This window comes from Eleginops maclovinus, chromosome 18 (assembly GCF_036324505.1).
Source record: "Eleginops maclovinus isolate JMC-PN-2008 ecotype Puerto Natales chromosome 18, JC_Emac_rtc_rv5, whole genome shotgun sequence".
Classification (NCBI taxonomy): domain Eukaryota; kingdom Metazoa; phylum Chordata; class Actinopteri; order Perciformes; family Eleginopidae; genus Eleginops; species Eleginops maclovinus.
The window spans coordinates 27,238,286-27,255,684 of record NC_086366.1 but is presented as its reverse complement, the minus strand read 5'-3'; the positions used below and the strand labels follow the sequence as shown (position 1 = coordinate 27,255,684).

The 17,399-nt window shown below is 42.3% G+C and overlaps 3 protein-coding genes across 3 annotated transcripts in view; 1 reads left to right on the top strand and 2 right to left on the bottom strand.

Moving 5' to 3' along the window:
• The window catches only part of myo7aa (myosin VIIAa), a 62,800-nt gene extending 60,782 nt beyond the window's left edge, over nt 1–2,018 (bottom strand). The window contains 1 exon segment of the mRNA XM_063906814.1: nt 1,745–2,018. The gene's annotated coding sequence lies outside the window, so the exon portion shown is untranslated.
• A 1,852-nt stretch (nt 2,019–3,870) lies between these two features.
• The window catches only part of capn5a (calpain 5a), a 32,200-nt gene continuing 18,671 nt past the window's right edge, over nt 3,871–17,399 (bottom strand). Inside the window, exons 4-13 of the mRNA XM_063906796.1 lie at nt 9,617–9,825; nt 8,705–8,897; nt 7,903–8,096; nt 7,645–7,722; nt 7,284–7,479; nt 6,965–7,087; nt 5,923–6,119; nt 5,400–5,521; nt 4,808–4,944; nt 3,871–4,493 (exon numbers count right to left, since the gene is read on the bottom strand). Coding sequence (XP_063762866.1) covers nt 4,317–4,493; nt 4,808–4,944; nt 5,400–5,521; nt 5,923–6,119; nt 6,965–7,087; nt 7,284–7,479; nt 7,645–7,722; nt 7,903–8,096; nt 8,705–8,897; nt 9,617–9,825 — 1,626 coding nt within the window. The 3' untranslated portion in view covers nt 3,871–4,316. The remainder of the gene's footprint in view (nt 4,494–4,807; nt 4,945–5,399; nt 5,522–5,922; nt 6,120–6,964; nt 7,088–7,283; nt 7,480–7,644; nt 7,723–7,902; nt 8,097–8,704; nt 8,898–9,616; nt 9,826–17,399) is intronic.
• ompa (olfactory marker protein a) lies at nt 11,562–14,391 on the top strand. Its single transcript, XM_063906809.1, has 2 exons — nt 11,562–11,781; nt 13,240–14,391. Exons 1-2 carry the CDS (start codon nt 11,713–11,715, stop codon nt 13,669–13,671), a joined length of 501 nt encoding a protein of 166 aa, XP_063762879.1. The 5' UTR covers nt 11,562–11,712; the 3' UTR covers nt 13,672–14,391.

Here is a 17,399-nt window from a genome sequence, read left to right as displayed (position 1 = left end):
ATAAAACGTACCACTGTTTGAATCTCCAGCAGGAGAAGCTGACTACACTGACGGCAATGATATTGACAACAACAACTCCCATCATGCTTAGTGACTTTACTAAAAGTAAAACATGAATCATTTAGGATGAACAGATCTGAGTGCCCCCCCAAACACTCAAAACTCACTCTGTTGTTATCCCGGGGAGCAATCTGTAAAACCAAATCTAACCCGTGCCCACCCTTCACCCTGCACTGAGGGGCCTGAGGGAGACCCCACAGCTGTGGACATATGGAACCCAGACACTATTGATTATGAGAGATTTTCTGGGGCATCCCAAATGGAAAGTGAACACTGACGGGCTTTTAGAAACACATTTAGCCTGTTTTTATTGTGGAGGAAGTAATAAAACATCTTTTAAAGAGAAGAGAAACTAGAGAAGTCACCATCTTTACTGTAAGAGTGTTTCTGTTGTAAAGCGCCTCAAAATAAAATGTGTATGTTTATTATCGTTAATAATGACAGAAGCTTTCATTTGCCACTCTCACATGAAAATGACCTTTTGAATTAATGTCAAAAGGTTGCATGTTCACATCTATGAACGTGAACACAGTCGCAGTTTTAAACCAGTAACCATGGCAGCAGTTTTAAACAGTGAATACAGGTGCAGTTTTTAACATGGGGTTCATCTTATGCAACGGTACCCAACACAACCCCAGTTCAGAATGAGTCAGTTTATCCGATCAAAATCTGTTTTGATTCGCCCAACAGGCCGAAAGGTCATTTTATTCATCTTTAAGAAAATCATGTTGCTGCGTTCTCACACTTTGCTTACATATTGTGTTGAAAGGTGAATGTTGACATGACCTCGGCTTCACCCGGTGCAGTATGAAATCATAATGAATGAATGGAGATAAGAGTATAAAAGCTTTGTGAGTACTCAGGGAGGAACTGGGAGTCAAACCCAGCCACCACATCCAGAACGTAAATGTAATCAGACTCTGTGGAGCAGTGTTTCTGTCAGAGGTTAGAAGTGCTTCACAGTGAACTGTAGTAAGAAACATAATGGTAGTAGAAGTTTTTATTTATTATTAATGTGCAATTTAACAAACACTATCTTAGATTTCTCTAATTAAGTTGTTTCTGTGTGTATACCTGAAGAAACCATAGCTCTGTGCGATCCATGTTCTGCTGAACATGGTTAAATGTGGGGTTCTGGAACAAATGTATTAGTTGTTTAATTTGAAGGACTGTGTTTTCATCACTATAATCAGCAGAACAATGGATAATAAATGTAGTCCTTTACCATCTTCCTATGTTACAAACGTGTATCATTAGGATATCACAGATAAATATGCACAGTATCCGTGTGTGTGAATAAAAGCTTGAATGACATCTTCAAAGATCTTTAGCTCAATTGAAAGAAAAACTAAAATTCAACACAGTGTATGTTCTAACCCTTTTTCTGTCCAATCACCAGCCTTGAGTCGACTCATGTCTTCTACCAGTTTCTTGCATGTCAACTGTTGGAGTTTCAAAGAGGTAAAAGACTGAAATACACATGCACGCACGCACACACACACACACACACACACACACACACACACACACACACACACACACACACACACACACACACACACACACACACACACACACACACACACACACACACACACACACACACACACACACACACACACACTGACAAACAGTAAAGAGATTATGCATAAAGCCAGCGTGCTGTGTAAGCCTGGTGACTGACCTCTCCCTTTGTGTGATCTGAACTCCTCTCCTTCCTCTCTCCTTCTTCTCTCCTTACTCTCGCTTTCCTCTCTCCTTCTTCTCTCCTTCTCTCCTTGCTCGTGCTGCTGCTGCTCAGAGCTCCTCTGTGAATGGAGGGATGAAGTATAGGAGAACCAGACACTAAATGACCTTTCTCCAGGAGAGCAGGTGAGGGAGACCTGTTAATCCCCTTGCTGAGGAGCGGATAGTCTTTGTTTCACTCCCTCCTTCTTCTTTATTTCTTCTGCTCTTTCCTTCTCTCTTCTCTCATTCATCTGAAGGTATACAGAGGCATAAGGAGTGAGCGAGTCCCTCCCTCCCTCCCTCCCTCCCTCCCTCCCTCCCTCCCTCCCTCTGGTTGGTATTAACAGTGACAGGGCAAGCCGCTCATTCACTGCCAGTGATCCCTGTCACAGAGAGAGAGAGCCAGGGGGGTGATGAGGTACACCACAGAGGAGGTTGTAATTAGACACAGACACAGACACAGACACACACACACACGCACGCACGCACGCACGCACGCACGCACGCACCACACACACACACACACACACACACACACACACACACACACACACACACACGTGGTGGAATGTACATTTACCCAGGTAAATGCTTGTGTTACTAAACATGTTCAGCGGTGGTCCCTGACAAAGTACATTTACTGTATCTAAATACAACTTTAAGGTATTTGTATTCAGCTCGGAGTATTTAGATTTACTGCTATGTTAAACTTCTCCACTGCATCTCAAAAGGAAATATTGTAATTTGTAATCTATTATATTTATTAGATAAGGTTATGAATACAGACCAAATAAACAAGTAGTTGGTTATGTATAAGTATAAGAATACAAACTCTACTCATCCCTTGCTGAGATTATATATATATATATATATAAATATATATTTATGTAACACAGTAACACTTTACTAATTATAGTTCAATAATAAGACGCCAACCTTCTTTCACTTCCATAGGACCAAGCTCCAGACCTGGGGGGACAGAGCCTTCTCTGTCGCTGCCCCCTCCCTCTGGAACTCACTCCCCACATCCGTGACTGCCCCGAAATCACCATGTTTAAACCACAAATCAAAACTCACCTTTTCAAAAGTGCTTTAATGTGTAATTAATGTTGTGCTTTACATATTTGAAATATGTTGTTTTGATGAATTTGACCTCTGTTAAGTGTCTTTGAGTTTTTAGAAAAGCGCTCTATAAATAAAATGGATTATTATTATTATTATTCTGCATTATAACCGTTACCTTTAGTACTTGAAGTATATTTGTCTCAGTTTTACTCGTGTAGTTACACAGGTTTGAATGCAGGACTTTTACTTGTAACAGTGACAGAGCATTTCCACATTGTGGTTCTCCTTTTTACTTTAGTAAAAACTACTGCAATTATATCATACTCTTCCTGTCCATAGACAACCATTTATCTCCAGATTTATTTCATTTGTTTTTCATTAACTGAAGTAAATAGAATTCCTCCAAGGGTCATGTTCAAAGCAAGCTAGGTAAAAAGACCTGTACCAATGTGGATATACCCAGCAGTGTGGAGTCTCTGTGAAGATGTCCTCGAGACAGGTTGGTGTAGGATACCCATGATCTGTGCCACACGACGGTTCTCTGTGTTGCTTTTTTTTACCCAAAGTGTTGTCTTCAAGAGGCCTCTGCCAGGTTGTGTCCGGCCTTGTTGTGTGAATTGTTGAATAATGGTATAAAGAAAAAATACATTTAAATATAGATCTGTATCTTGTAACACCTGCCTTTACTCACGGAAGAGAGTTGATGTTGGCACCCCTATGTACAGAACAAAGAATTTTGAAGTATTGACATTTAATCCAATTGTGACCCAAACTCTTAATCTCATTCTGACATTCTGACAGGTGTATTACCTGCTTTTCCAGCGGACAGGCGGAAGGGGGCAGGGGTTTAAAGCCACCAATGACCATTAGGTAAAATGGTGTATCTGATGAGTGTTACGGCTGTTTAAAAAAATAGTTATGCCTGCCAGGGAAAAATCTGTCCTGTCTGTTGAGTTCCTTAAAAAGTAGACGGATCTGTCAGACATCAGGCAGAGATTGAAAGGGTTAAACATGTCGGACCAGGCAATAAAAGTTTATTTGTAACGAACCCTTCAACAATGCAATACAAAGTGAGACAAGATATAAATGAGGCCATATAAAAAGACAGGATTTAAAAAGAGTTATTTAAAATATAAGAGGAAACAGAATAAGACAAACAGTGGAATACACATGACACTAAGTAGTGGTTAACAGACAAAACCTGAGCAACTGTAAACCAGGTTTATTAGCTAGCTAGAAATCATTTGCATCTCATGTTGTCAGAGAGACCCGGTGCAGGTCCTGTAAATCATTTTGACATTTTTAGTCATCTGGTTCTAACACAGCCGGAGAACCAGGTTCTGCTGGGCTTTTATAAATTATACTTCAAAAAAGTCAACCAATAAGGTTGATTATTTCCCCTTATAGTGTGGTGAAGCAAAGATTTGGTAAACTTTAGCTGACTGGACTCCCTGTGCCGTGTGTCAGATGTTGGTGAGCACAGTGCTGCTCAGTACGGCAACAGTGAGCGTCCCCGGCAGGTCGTTGTCACGGCGATCACCCTTGCCCCTCAGGTGGAGCGTCTGCTGGAAATGACCCTGCTCGCCCGGCAGCGTCACCTGACCCAGGAAGGAGTCCATCAGCACGTTGTGGTTGTAGATCTGAGGGACAGGGAGAGGAATCATGTCACCACAACAACCTCAATCCCCTCTGTGCTTTAGCTCCGTATACCCCCCCTTTAACTACCCTATATGTCTGACAGCTTTAGCTACCTTTAGATTATTAATACAAAATAGAAATCAACTAGTAAATCTAAATGTAAGATAAGATACATCAGGTCTGATTTGCCTTGAATACTTAAGTGGAAGGCCTGATTGGACTTGTGTTTCTGTAGAGTGATACAGATACTTTAACTTGAATGAAAGATTTGAAAACCTTTCGTTAGCCTGACTTGGCAACCATCACTCTCACACACCTCAATGCTGATTGGCTGGTTGGCTTTCTTCCTGTAGAACAGCCCCTTGGTGTCGAAGTCGGGGCTGCGGGTGTCTTTATGGACCGGAGAGCGAACCTTCTGTCCTTCACACCGAATGATCACGTAGGGGTCCGACACTGCACGCACACACACACACACACACACACACACACACACACACACACACACACACACACACACACACACACACACACACACACACACACACACACACACACACACACACACACACACGTCTGTCAGCTTCATAGACCTAAAACCTTAGTTATATGCTACTTTATGTAAGATAAGGAAATTATGTTCTTGTGCTTATCTTTTTTTATACCGTGCAAACTCAAAAATTATGCAATATAGAAATACTGGTCCTGCATCTGACTGCTCTACGTTCAGTCTGCTGCTATGATGCAGTCACTGACAGCTCATAGCCTCTACTGGCACAACACTGCTGGACACCATGTATGCACATATTCTAAGGGGTCCAAAAACAATTTGGTGAAAGATGTTGATGGTTTTAAACATGTTTCCTGCAGAACCTCTGGGGTAATTATTAATGAGGAACGTTAACGCCTACCTCCATCAGAGTCTTGTCCTGCGATGCCGTTAGCCTGCAGGATGTGGACCTGAGTGACCAGAGATGGGTAACCACACAACCCAGACCAGCAGGTCTGTGGGGGCTCGTGTAGAGTCAACTCGCTACAGGGGATCAGGACACGGACACACATACGTCACACAAGTCACACACACAGAGACAGTTGTTATTATCTAAAGCTGTATGGTAATGTTTTTGAAGAAAAGGGGCTGATGCTATCATTAGCTTAGCTTTAAGCCTAAAAGATATAATATTTAACTTTTCTGCACTAAAATATCTAAAAATGGATTATAGGTTTTGTTTCAGCTGTGTACTTAATATCCCGTAATCTTTGAACCTAGAGGTTTCTGTAATTATAACATTTGAGCACTTCGTCTATAATGGTGTTTGTCTACATTTGAGTTGCAACAGGTCTAAGAATGAACTCAAACCAACAAACAGTGAAACAGTCACATCATAAAGGACGAAAGCTGTCTTCAACCTGAAATAGGCTGGGGGTTCCTACCTGCAGTCGGATGGGACGTCGGTGAAGGTGCGCAGCAGGAAGTCTCCCTCCAGCCCGGGGTCAAAGGTGGTGGGGATGATGACGTAGCGGCCCTCTTTCAGGTCGATGCGTATGAACACAGAGCGAGAGTTGATGTAGACACTGCCTCCAACCTTCTGCTGGGTCACATGCATCCGATAGGTCCTGTTCAGCTCCACCTGAACACACACAAAAGAGCACACACACTTGAGAGAGGCTTTACAGAATTTGGCTTCACTGTTGTATTGAAACTGGCAGGGGGGGGGGTTGAGCCATACACTGTATACAATACATAGTGACCCCACCCACCTGTCAATCATAGGGGCAACACCCCCTAATAATCCTGATATAATTCAAACAGGTGAGTTAAATAATGATATAAAGAGAATCATGCAGGGAATCTGGATATAGACATCAGACGAGGCTGCAGGATGTTGCCTTTTTTAGGCTGTTCAGTTTTTAGTTGCTGTTTCATATGGGGGTCTTAAAGGTCGTTGGATGAATGTCCGTTTTTGACACACACTGTAAGCTTCATTGCTCAAAAAGTAGGGTAAAAAAAGGAATTAGAATTGGATTTGGAGCTGAAATGTTATTGTTTTCTTTTCTATGTAGCTTACTTTTAGAGATACAAATATTTTTTGTAGGACTTTAAATATTATGAAGGCATTATATTTATTTGTTTTATGTCTTATATATTCACGTTGCATTGTTGGAGGAGCTCGGGAGCTAAGATTCTCATTTCCATATCTACACTGTAGCTACTGTGCATGTGACATTAAAACCTTTGAATCTTATATAACATGCAGTACCGCATTGCATTAGTAGGTTTATTTGTCTTGCAAAAGTAAATAAAAAATCAAACACACATACTGTAGGTAAAAAAATCGGAGTAGGCCTATTTAACTACATTTTCAGCCATGCAATGTTATAATATTCAATTTAGTCCTAGAGGATTTCGAGATGTCATCTATGATTGTCTTTAAAACACGCGCGCACGCACGCGCACACACACACACACACACACCCTGTGTAATTCGAAGCCGATAGCCAGGTTTTCTCCCCGGCCCTCTCTCAGCGTGGCTCTGCGGTCTTTCTGCTGCAGACAGATCAGCACCTCGTCCTCCGGCTTCTTCACGTCAAACACGTACTGCACCACAGAGAACACACACACACACACACACACACACACACACACACACACACACACACACACACACACACACACACACACACACACATACATAGTTAGAGGTCATCTGTTTCAGAGGTTCACTAATGCGATGCACACAGTCTTGCATGATACCAAATCTGAGAACAGATGAATGGATGAGAGGGAAAAACACCTGAGGGTTCTGGAGGAAGGAGTGCTTGTTGTTGGTGCACCCCCCTGCTCGGTTGAGGAGCGGGTCATCATGGCAGCGCCAGGAGCCCCGGATCACCGCCTCCTCCCAGGTCTTATGCAAACTCAGGTAGGACGTGTTGATGAGACGACACAGTATCAGGTCTGTGAAGTTGGCGATAAAGTCATCAAATGTCATCCTGAAGAACGGACAGAGAGAATAAAGTATTATTTATTTTTAGGGACAGTAATATACTTTGTTATCAGGGAGAAATGTATGATACATGTTTAGAAAGTATTTGTCCATAGCGGATGAGAAAGTGTGTAATGCCTCTGTGTGCCAGCAGGGGGCGGTGTAAGCTCACCAGAACTCTCCATCATCCTGCACGGTAACGCCGATCTTCTCCCTCTCACTCTTACTCACCCTCTTCCACTCTTCAGAGCTGCAAACACACACAACAAGTCTGTATCCCTGTTGTCATAACATGATCCACACAGTTTGTCGTCCAATAACAAGTTCAAACCGTGGGTTCTCTGGACAGATTTCACAAAATTGAATATTTTGTATTCTAAGATTAAGATTTACTTAATGTGTAGAACATGTGTGTTTATATGTGTTTCACCTGTCGCTCCAGGGTCCATTCCACTCTTTCTGTCCCCAGGGGTTTCTCATGCGGATCATGGTGAGTTTGTCTGACCTGAAGTAGGCCAGCAGGCCGTGGCCTAGCCTCACCTTGCGGACATCCGTCACAGCATAGGCATGGCCCTTCACTAGGCCACAGGACAGCTTGGCCTCCATGTCAGCTGCAGTGGTTGCCTGGAATAACAGTCAGTTAATCCTTCCTAAATCAATTTATTCCAGGGGTGTCCAAACTATGGCCCAGGGGCCAAATGCGGCCCATGGTCCATTCTGAATCGGCCCTCAGCTAATTCTAAAAGTATAATGAAATATGGCCCACACTTGAAACTTGTTCTTGTCTTATACTGTGCTTCTTAAATGTATATGAAAAACATTTATTACACAGTAGTATTCATTTGTTAGTAAGCCCAATGTCAAATGAATTCAGTCAACAGTTGAAAACCTTTTCTAACAAACCTAAGTTGATGAGAAAAAACCCAATAACTTATTTCCATAACCAGCTGCAAATAGACCCTTAATATTTCCCCTTATCATAATTATTCTGAGGCTCCTGTTTTAAGGAATGACCTGCTAACTAAATAAATGAAACCCAGAGAGCTGTGATGTGTGCTGTAAAGCATATTCAAGTATCAAGAATAATGTACCTACATTTGATTGATTTTGTTAACTTATAGCTTTACTAGTGAGGGGCCCAGACCTTGTTATGTTTTTCTGTATGTGGCCCTCAGTGAAAAACGTTTGGACACCCCTGATTTTTATCATTCTGCCACGGTGTTTGTCCACACCTTGATGGAGCAGCTGATGAGGCCTCCTCGGTCATGGACTTTCAGGACTCTCTCAAACAGCTCGCTGCGCTTCTCTTCGTCTTCTTTGAACCCGTTCTCCGTCAAGTCCATGGGCTCGGACACGCCGCCAGTGAAATCCACCAGAGCGTCGGCCGTGTTGCCCCCATCAAGTGCCTCGTAGCACCCACACATCCTGAATGACACACACAAGCTCTACGCTTACACACTGACATTTTAATATTCATGCTGACTCTATTCTGGTTCTCCACCCAAATAAAGACTAAAGTACTTTCTTAGTCAAACAAACATCAGACATTTAGAAAATAGTCTCTTTACATCCAGATCCATAACATACACATCAGTTTGACACCATGGAATACGGAAATATGACCTTACCACCCGCACCACCCTCTTTCTAAATGGGCGGGGGACGGGGGATGTTCAGGGGCGGATAAAAAGTCATTGGTAGATGAAACACATAGAAAAATTTGAAGATGCCCACTAAGCACTGTGTCAAGCGGTTTTAAAAATAAATCAGATGTAAAAACATGTATAATAGACTATCTTGCATTGGGATCTAACCAAAATAAATCCAGGGGCAGAAAATGGGGGGGATCAAAAGGCCCCTTCCCCACTTCCTTGACTCCAGCTTCACTTGCTCAGAAACTTTGCATTCTGAAAGTCAGCCTTCATTCTAATCTCAACACATTCTGTGACTGTGTTGTGACACACCAGGTTATACTTTATAAATAACAGTATATTTTTATTTAATCCTCTCTATATCACAGTTTATTTATTGAATCACTACTTCATATATTTATATAATATTTTTCATATAAATTGTGGTTTATTCCTACAACTACTTTCTTTAGTTTTCATGTCTGACTGTAAGTGCACTGGCTGGAGTCTTACTTGGCGTAGGCCTTCTCCACCAGCGCGCTCCAGAACTCCCTGCTGTCGTTGGAGTGACAGTACACCAGCTCCTCGTTGACTGTGGGCAGCCGGTCGTCGATCACCACGTCCACCCACTCCCCGAACCGCCAGAACCGGAAGTGGAAGATCCCGGCGTAGGACTCCGGTTTTTCCTCCTCCCACTCCTGGTCCTTCCAGTCTGGGATCACCTGAGAGGAAGACACAGAGAACACATGGTGATCATCTTGTCAAAGATGCTCAGGTCTTATTCTAAAATAAAATGTAAAACTTTTATACATAGTATACAAAAGTATGTTATAGTATACAACAAAAATGTGTATACTATAACATACTGGGATCCACATTGAAGAGAAAATGACAAACAAGAGAAACACAGACGCAGTGTTGTTCAGTTTGGATCCAATCACAAAGGTTGAGATAAATGTTAGTCAAGGTAAATCTGTATTCTAATTATTTTATTTTATATAAATAAGAAATTATGATCAGTTAGGGAAGAGTACACATTTTAAAAATGTGACATTTTATAAATGATCATCAGTCTAGAAAATGCTGATTGAGGTCTATTATGGGAATAAAGAATTAAATTGAATATTTTGTTCAGATATTATGCCATTACACCAAAAGTTACTTTCAATCAGTAATTTATTTTACAGTTCATGTTGTACAGTTTCTCTGCAGGTTGAGAAGTGATCGACACCATGTGACATGACAAACACGACGGTTGCATGATATGAAAGAGTTTTAAAAAAGCCATTAAAATACACAAACAGCTATGGGTAACTGGAATTAAAACTGAGTTATAGCAAGGTAGCTGCAATAGCATCGACCAATAGCGTTTAATTCCAGGTTCTTTAAAATTACTTCTTAAAGATCTACGATCGTACTCTGTGGCAGCCCCTGTGGCGATAAGTGCTTCCTGCAGATGTAGTTTGGTTATCTCTTCCCACAGAGCGCAGCTTAGAGTGCTTTTTCCCCGAGAAACTCATCAGAGGGCCAAAGGCTCCGTCACCACTGTGCACCCTCAGTCTGGACGGAGATCAACTTAACAGGAATGTAATTGGAAGGAAAATCTTAGATTATTACTTTATATTCATCTAAAGACCAAATCACCTCTGTAGATTTTATATTAATTTGTTTGTTCCTAAAAAGTAGAAACCATCTCGCTTCAACTTGTTTCCCCTCAATTAACTCGAGGCCGTACACTCTCTAACAAGGGAGTGCCATCCACCCATATCCTGAGCCAAGATCCCTACTGACGACACACACACACACACACACACACACACACACACACACACACACACACACACACACACACACACACACACACACACACACACACACACACACACACACACACACACACACACACACACACACACACACACACACACCTCAGAGTGATATAAATAAATAACTGGTCCACTGAGCTACGACAAGTTGAGCTCCCAGAAGCCCTCAGGAAACTCCCAGAGTTCCCTCTCGTACGTCATCAGCGCATCCTGTTGCCTAGCACCCCCACACATCACCCACCACCACCCAAAAGCTAGGGAGAACATCGTTTGATATGCAGACATTTTTAATCCCATCCACAGTCCAACACAACGTGTGACTCTGTTTGTAGTTTATGGAAACATAAAACTATTCTGTCTGGAATGAGCAGCTGTTCCATGGGAGCACAAAGCTCATTTTAAACCACGTTATCAACACATTAAGGAATAGTGCATGTTCCTGCGGCCCTGAGAGACGAGCAGTGCTGAACACTGGCTGTTCTGTTTCTGCATTGATTCAACGTTCCAATGCCCCCCCCCCCCCCCCCCCCCCCCCCCCTCATGTCATGTTGCTAATCAATGCATTGTAACTAAACTTCCCAGAGGGCAAGAGGGGGTTAGTGAGGACAAACTGCCACTGTGATGGAAAGAGTTGGAGAGGGGAGGAGAGACAGGGGAGACAGTGAGCCTATGAGGAGAGAGGAGAGGGAGTGAAGAGTGAAATCCATCCGTTCCATCTCTCACATCATCTATCAGGACGGGCTGCTCTACACTTTCTGTAAGGATTCGAACTACAGGCGGGACATGGAAAACGCTGCAGCCGCCTCCAACACCCTGGAGCTGGTGTTTAAAGAAGACCCCGCTCTGACAGAGGTGAGGCTCCACTCTCAAATCATAACTGCTCTCCTGGGTTTTTTCTTATTCGACTTGAAACAAATATTGCTGAATGCACAGGGACTAAACCTAACATGACAGGGTTTTATTTATTATACATCACAAAAGAACCTTTGCAGTTTTGACTAGTGATGATGTTAAACACGGACATATGGAAGAACTACAGCTGCGGAAAAAATCCACTGCAATTTTTTCTTAAATCTTTATCTCTACATGTATGGCAGCCCTTCCAGTGTGTGTTGAATTCCAACACAGAGAAATGTTGTTAGTAGTTTACAGAATACAATAAAAGACGTACCTATAGTGGTCTGTATGGGGGCTTGTATATATAATGAGATGTACAAAAAAAAGCGAGTGCATTACTTCCTATGTTGTTGGCCGACTTTTCAGAGTTCACTTAGTGGAGATTCATGCATCTTTTTTCCAAACTGTTCTCCCTGCTCACTCTTCATAACCTCTGTTCTGAAGTGTTCTGCGTTCCGGTTCATTTGAATGCCCAGTTATGTTGATCAATAGAAGAGTTGAAACACTCACTACCAGCCACAAATAATGGCAGATTCATTCAACATTTTTCAGTCAATGCTCCTTCAAAGCTTCAAAATGTGCTGATTGCTTCACTTTGTACTTCTCTGTACTGTAACATGGCTTATGTAGCAATTTTAGCTCATTCATTATAACTCTACAACACATGGAAATATTCAGCATTTTGCTATATATCGGTTTTTTGGGGATTTGAATAGTTAGAATCAGGGAAATCATCAAGCTCAATGCAATTGTGATTGCCTTAATTGTCAAACACATTTGTATAGAAGAAAAATGTACTCAAAACAAATGGTGAGGATAATCAGGAGGACTTTGTGGTGCGCCTGGAAGCTGTAAAGATGTAGTTCTGTCCCTGAACTGACCACTATTCTAAATATCGAAAAAGACCAACAAATTGTAGAAGCGCCTCATTTTCCATCAGCCAGAACTTTACAACATGCTTTTTGGTTTGATATTTAACGTATAGTCTGTATAGTCTTTGAAATAGGAGTTCCAGGAGGAGTCTGTGCTGCGTCCTTTCCTCTCTCCACCTGTTAGTATCTAGCTTTTTAACATTGTCTTTATTGATTTTTACATTTTAAATTACAACATAACAACCACAGGGTTGAGCAAATGTGTAATAAACAGAGAAGTAATAAAAATAAAAATCCTGTCAGCCCCTCCCTCCCTCCCACACACACCCACCCCCCAGGTCCAACCTCTACCTTCCTCTTAAAGTGCACTTATTTAAAGAAATATAAGTTATTAGGAGAATGTATAAAACTGGGGACAGATCATTGAGTACACATTATTACAAATATATACATAACATGAAAAACCAAAATAACAAATACAGATGCATGAAGAGTCAGTATCTATCTTAACCGCTGCGTTCCTCCGGTATGCTCCCTGCAGATGATGCATCTGCGGGTGTCCTCTCTTCAGCGCTCGGGGCAGAAGCGTCAGGATGGGGAGCGTCTGCTCCTCCCCCATGAGGCCGTGTACCGGCTGGACTTCCCCACCCAGGAGCTGCACTTCTCTCGCTGGTACTTCTCCCTCTCTGCCCACGGACGGGTCACCATCACCGGTATATCGCAGCACTGGACCCCCGACCTCACCCACCTGATGACCCGTCAGCTGCTAGAACCCATCGGAACATTTTGGAGAAACGCCAACGACCCGGAGGAAACCCCGCTCAAATGGCTAGAGGCGGACATGCAGGAGTTCGGCGAAAGGATTGCTGAGCTGGCGAAGGTCAGGAAGGTCATGTACTTCCTGCTTGCTTTCAAGGATGGGGCAGAGGCTGCAAATCTAAACTGCTCGGTGGAGTTCACTCTGGAGGAATAACTGCAGTCTGTTAGTGCTGCAGAAGCATCGCTATACTTTGTTCAATATTTGACCTTTGAAAACTTCTCCCTAAGAGAAACAAATATATCATCTCAAATACTCTCCCTCAAAATGTTTCATCTCTTCCTCGCTGATGTTTGTAATTGTAAAGTAACAAGATTGTAGTTCAAACTTTTTTGTGCACAACTAAAGCTTACTTATTAACTTGCCACCGACTACTTACAGTTCTAGCACTTAACAAGCTTTAGATCAAATATTTGTTTTCACAAATCAAATATATTTACAAGAAGTATAGAGTATGAATGCACTTTATTTACATGGAACTAATGCTACTTCCAACACCAATGTATCTTCCAAATAAATTATACATGAGCAGAAACAAGAGCATTGTTTAAATTAATTCTTAGGACAATATTATTTGATGATGTTTAAGTAAAAATGTATGAGTCGTTCCATAAATCCACTTGTTAATAAAACACGCCTTTCCTGATAGGCTGCATGTTGTGATAATATGATTGAATTTACTGATTGGCTGAATATTGTATTAATATGTTGAATATGTTACTGACTTTGTTCTGAATTCTCTCATGGCTTGCTGAACAGAACACGTAGCAGTGAGTGGAATATCAAATATTCACATGTGACCGTCGGCACAAAACTCAGATCAATGCCGTGACTTCGATTAAACATCGACTGAAAGCTGACCGAGTCTTCTCATTGGTGCTGACTGTTGTTGGTGGGACTGGACAATAGAGTCGGGGGGGGGGGGGGGGGGTTGAATAGTTTGAACTGTTGACATTTGAGTTCAAACCTAATTGTGACGAAATGAAATAAATAGTGAAAGATGGCTAGACTGAAGGGAATGCTTTACGGGGCATTGAGAAGAGAAGGAACATGAACCTATACTGAAAAAATCCTGTTACATTACAGTAGCTTTATCTGCCAGCATTAATCTGTTTTTCTACAGGGCACCTACTGTAATTTACAATAACAGTTCATTACTGTAAAGAATATTACAGTACCGTGCTGTATGGAGCATAAGCTTAACGGTATAATTCTGTCAGCGGTTTGGTTACTGTTATACTTTAAACTGTTGGCAGCAGTGAACACTAACAGCCCTGAATTAAAAGGCTTATGTGTGCAATGAGAGAACAAATAAGGTAACAACACTCACACACTGCAAATATCTAGAATAACCATTGAAGCATGCTTCTTGATGTGAAAAAAAAGAAATGATTGATTCTCTGTTAAAAACAAACAATACATGTAGCTGTTTAGCTGAAATATGTTAGAATAGAGGAGTGTTTGATTGGAGTTCACACAAAGATCATCAATAAGTGTTAATCCGGACTGTCACTATGTCAGGGGATTCAAATATCTGCTCATCCTGTGTTCCAAAGCTGTTTCCGTTCATGGTGATCGCGGGTCAATTTTGACCAAACCTGGGGTGTGTAGAGTCAAAGATTAATCTTGATTGGGCCAAATTTGACCCAGTCACCCACAACAATGCACTGCTGGGTCTTCCCAGACCCGAACACCAAAAGATACACTTTTTATTTGGAGACCTTCAGACTTATCTAAAATTCTCAAAATCAGTTGTGTAGTCTTATATAACTGTTGTGGAGAATATCATGAAGCCTTATTCCGATTAAAAAAATAGAGGATTCTCTGTCCCCCTGTGTTTTAGTGGGACCGGACTGAGGGGGACGGCTACAGTGTCTGCTTGTATGTTCCAAAAGTTCCCATCTTGTTTCAGTCAAACCTTCCATCGTACTGAAGCCAAACACCCAGCACATGTTTCTACTGAGGGAAAGACAGAACTGCTTCAGTACAGACAGAAAAGGACCACATCATTATGAGTTTTGTTAACAATCAATTACATTTAATTTATAGATTTTTTTGTCAATGTCTTTTCAGATGGCAGGAACTAATATATTACAAATACACAACTATAATTAAACCCACAATAAATACAAATTGTAGCATGGTTTTCAGCACAAGAAAGAAAAAGATCATTTAAAAAATCAGTACTAAATAAAAGTTTTCAAAATGACTAAATGCGTGACTATAATAAGTATTGCTAATCATTGAAAGCTAAGAAATCTATTCTAACCTTAAAGAAATATCTCTTTGTTCTGTTTGTAAGCATTAAAGTCAGTCTGTTCTGTTTTGGGAGAGTTCCCCTCAGGATCAGATAATGTTGTCACCCCTGTCGTCACACTGCCACTGGAGCAAGTCTTATTTACACCAGGGGTTTACCAAGTGTGTGTTCCTGGATCATTGACGGGAGCCAGGACAATTGAGGCTCCACCGAGGCACAGGCGCCTAAAACAGCCTCACTTCCTGCAGCCGCTGGAAAACTGAGCTGCACCCCCCCGAGACAGCGGAGCAGAGAGGTAACCAAGAGTGGAGAAACACACACACACACACACACACACACACACACACACACACACACACACACACACACACACACACACACACACACACACACACACACACACACACACACACACACACACACACACACACGAAACTTATTAACATGATTGGAGACCCTTTTATGAAGTGAGGTGCAAAACTGAACATTTTGAATGTTCGTTCTGTCTGAGAGGAAGGTCATCACACAGGATGTAGCTGTATCTCAGACAAGCAGCTCCCTCACACACTCAGCACATGCAGAGCCAGACTTTAGACTCAATCAAAATCACTGCAACAAACCATTATTTTCATGATTGACTATATAATAATTTTGTAATTGTCAAATCTCAGTAAATAGTGACAAAAAGTCTATCCCGGTTTCTGAATATCCAAGAAGACGTCTTTAAATGATTTATTCTCAGTCAGTTCAAAGGCTAATGACAGAGTTGAATATGATATAAACATAGACAGCAGGGAAGCGTTATATTTGAGAGCATGGGAAACACTACTTTAGGCTTTTCTGCATGTGAAGATTACTTCAACATGAAAACGATTATCTTCATATGGTGTTTCTTTATCTGTTGACAAAACTGATTGGTTAGTTTTAAAAAACTGGCTTCATCGGTCTGTGACCTTCAGCACTCACTGGACCGGTTCGTGGCTGAGTGTGAAGCGGCTGGGATGAGGATCAGCACCTCCAAATCTGAGGCCATGGTTCTCAGCAGGAAACCGATGGACTGTCCACTTCAGGTAGGGAATGAGGCCTTACCCCAAGTGAAGGATTTCAAGTATCTCGGGGTCTTGTTCTCGAGTGAGGGAGCAATGGAGCGTGAGATGGGCCGGAGAATCGGAGCAGCGGGAGCAGTACTGCAGCCGCTTTACCGCACCGTTGTGACGAAAAGAGAGCTGAGCCAGAAGGCAAAGCTCTCCGCTGCTCCTTCGCGTTGAAAGGAGCCAGTTGAGGTGGTTTGGGCACCTAGTGAGGATGCCCCCTGGGCGCCTCCCTAGGGAGGTGTTCCAGGCACGTCCAGCTGGGAAGAGACCGAGGGGTAGACCTAGGACCAGGTGGAGGGATTATATCTCTTCACTGGCCTGGGAGCGCCTTGGAATCCCCCAGTCAGAGCTGGCTGATGTGGCCAGGGAAAGAGAAGTTTGGGGATCTCTTCTGGAGCTGCTACCTCCGCGACCCGACCCCGGATAAGCAGCAGAAGATGGATGGATGGAAAAAACCTGTCCAGCTCTACATCACTCCAATCCTCTGATCCCTTCAATGGCTCCCCCGTGAAGACCAGATTTCAAGATGCTGC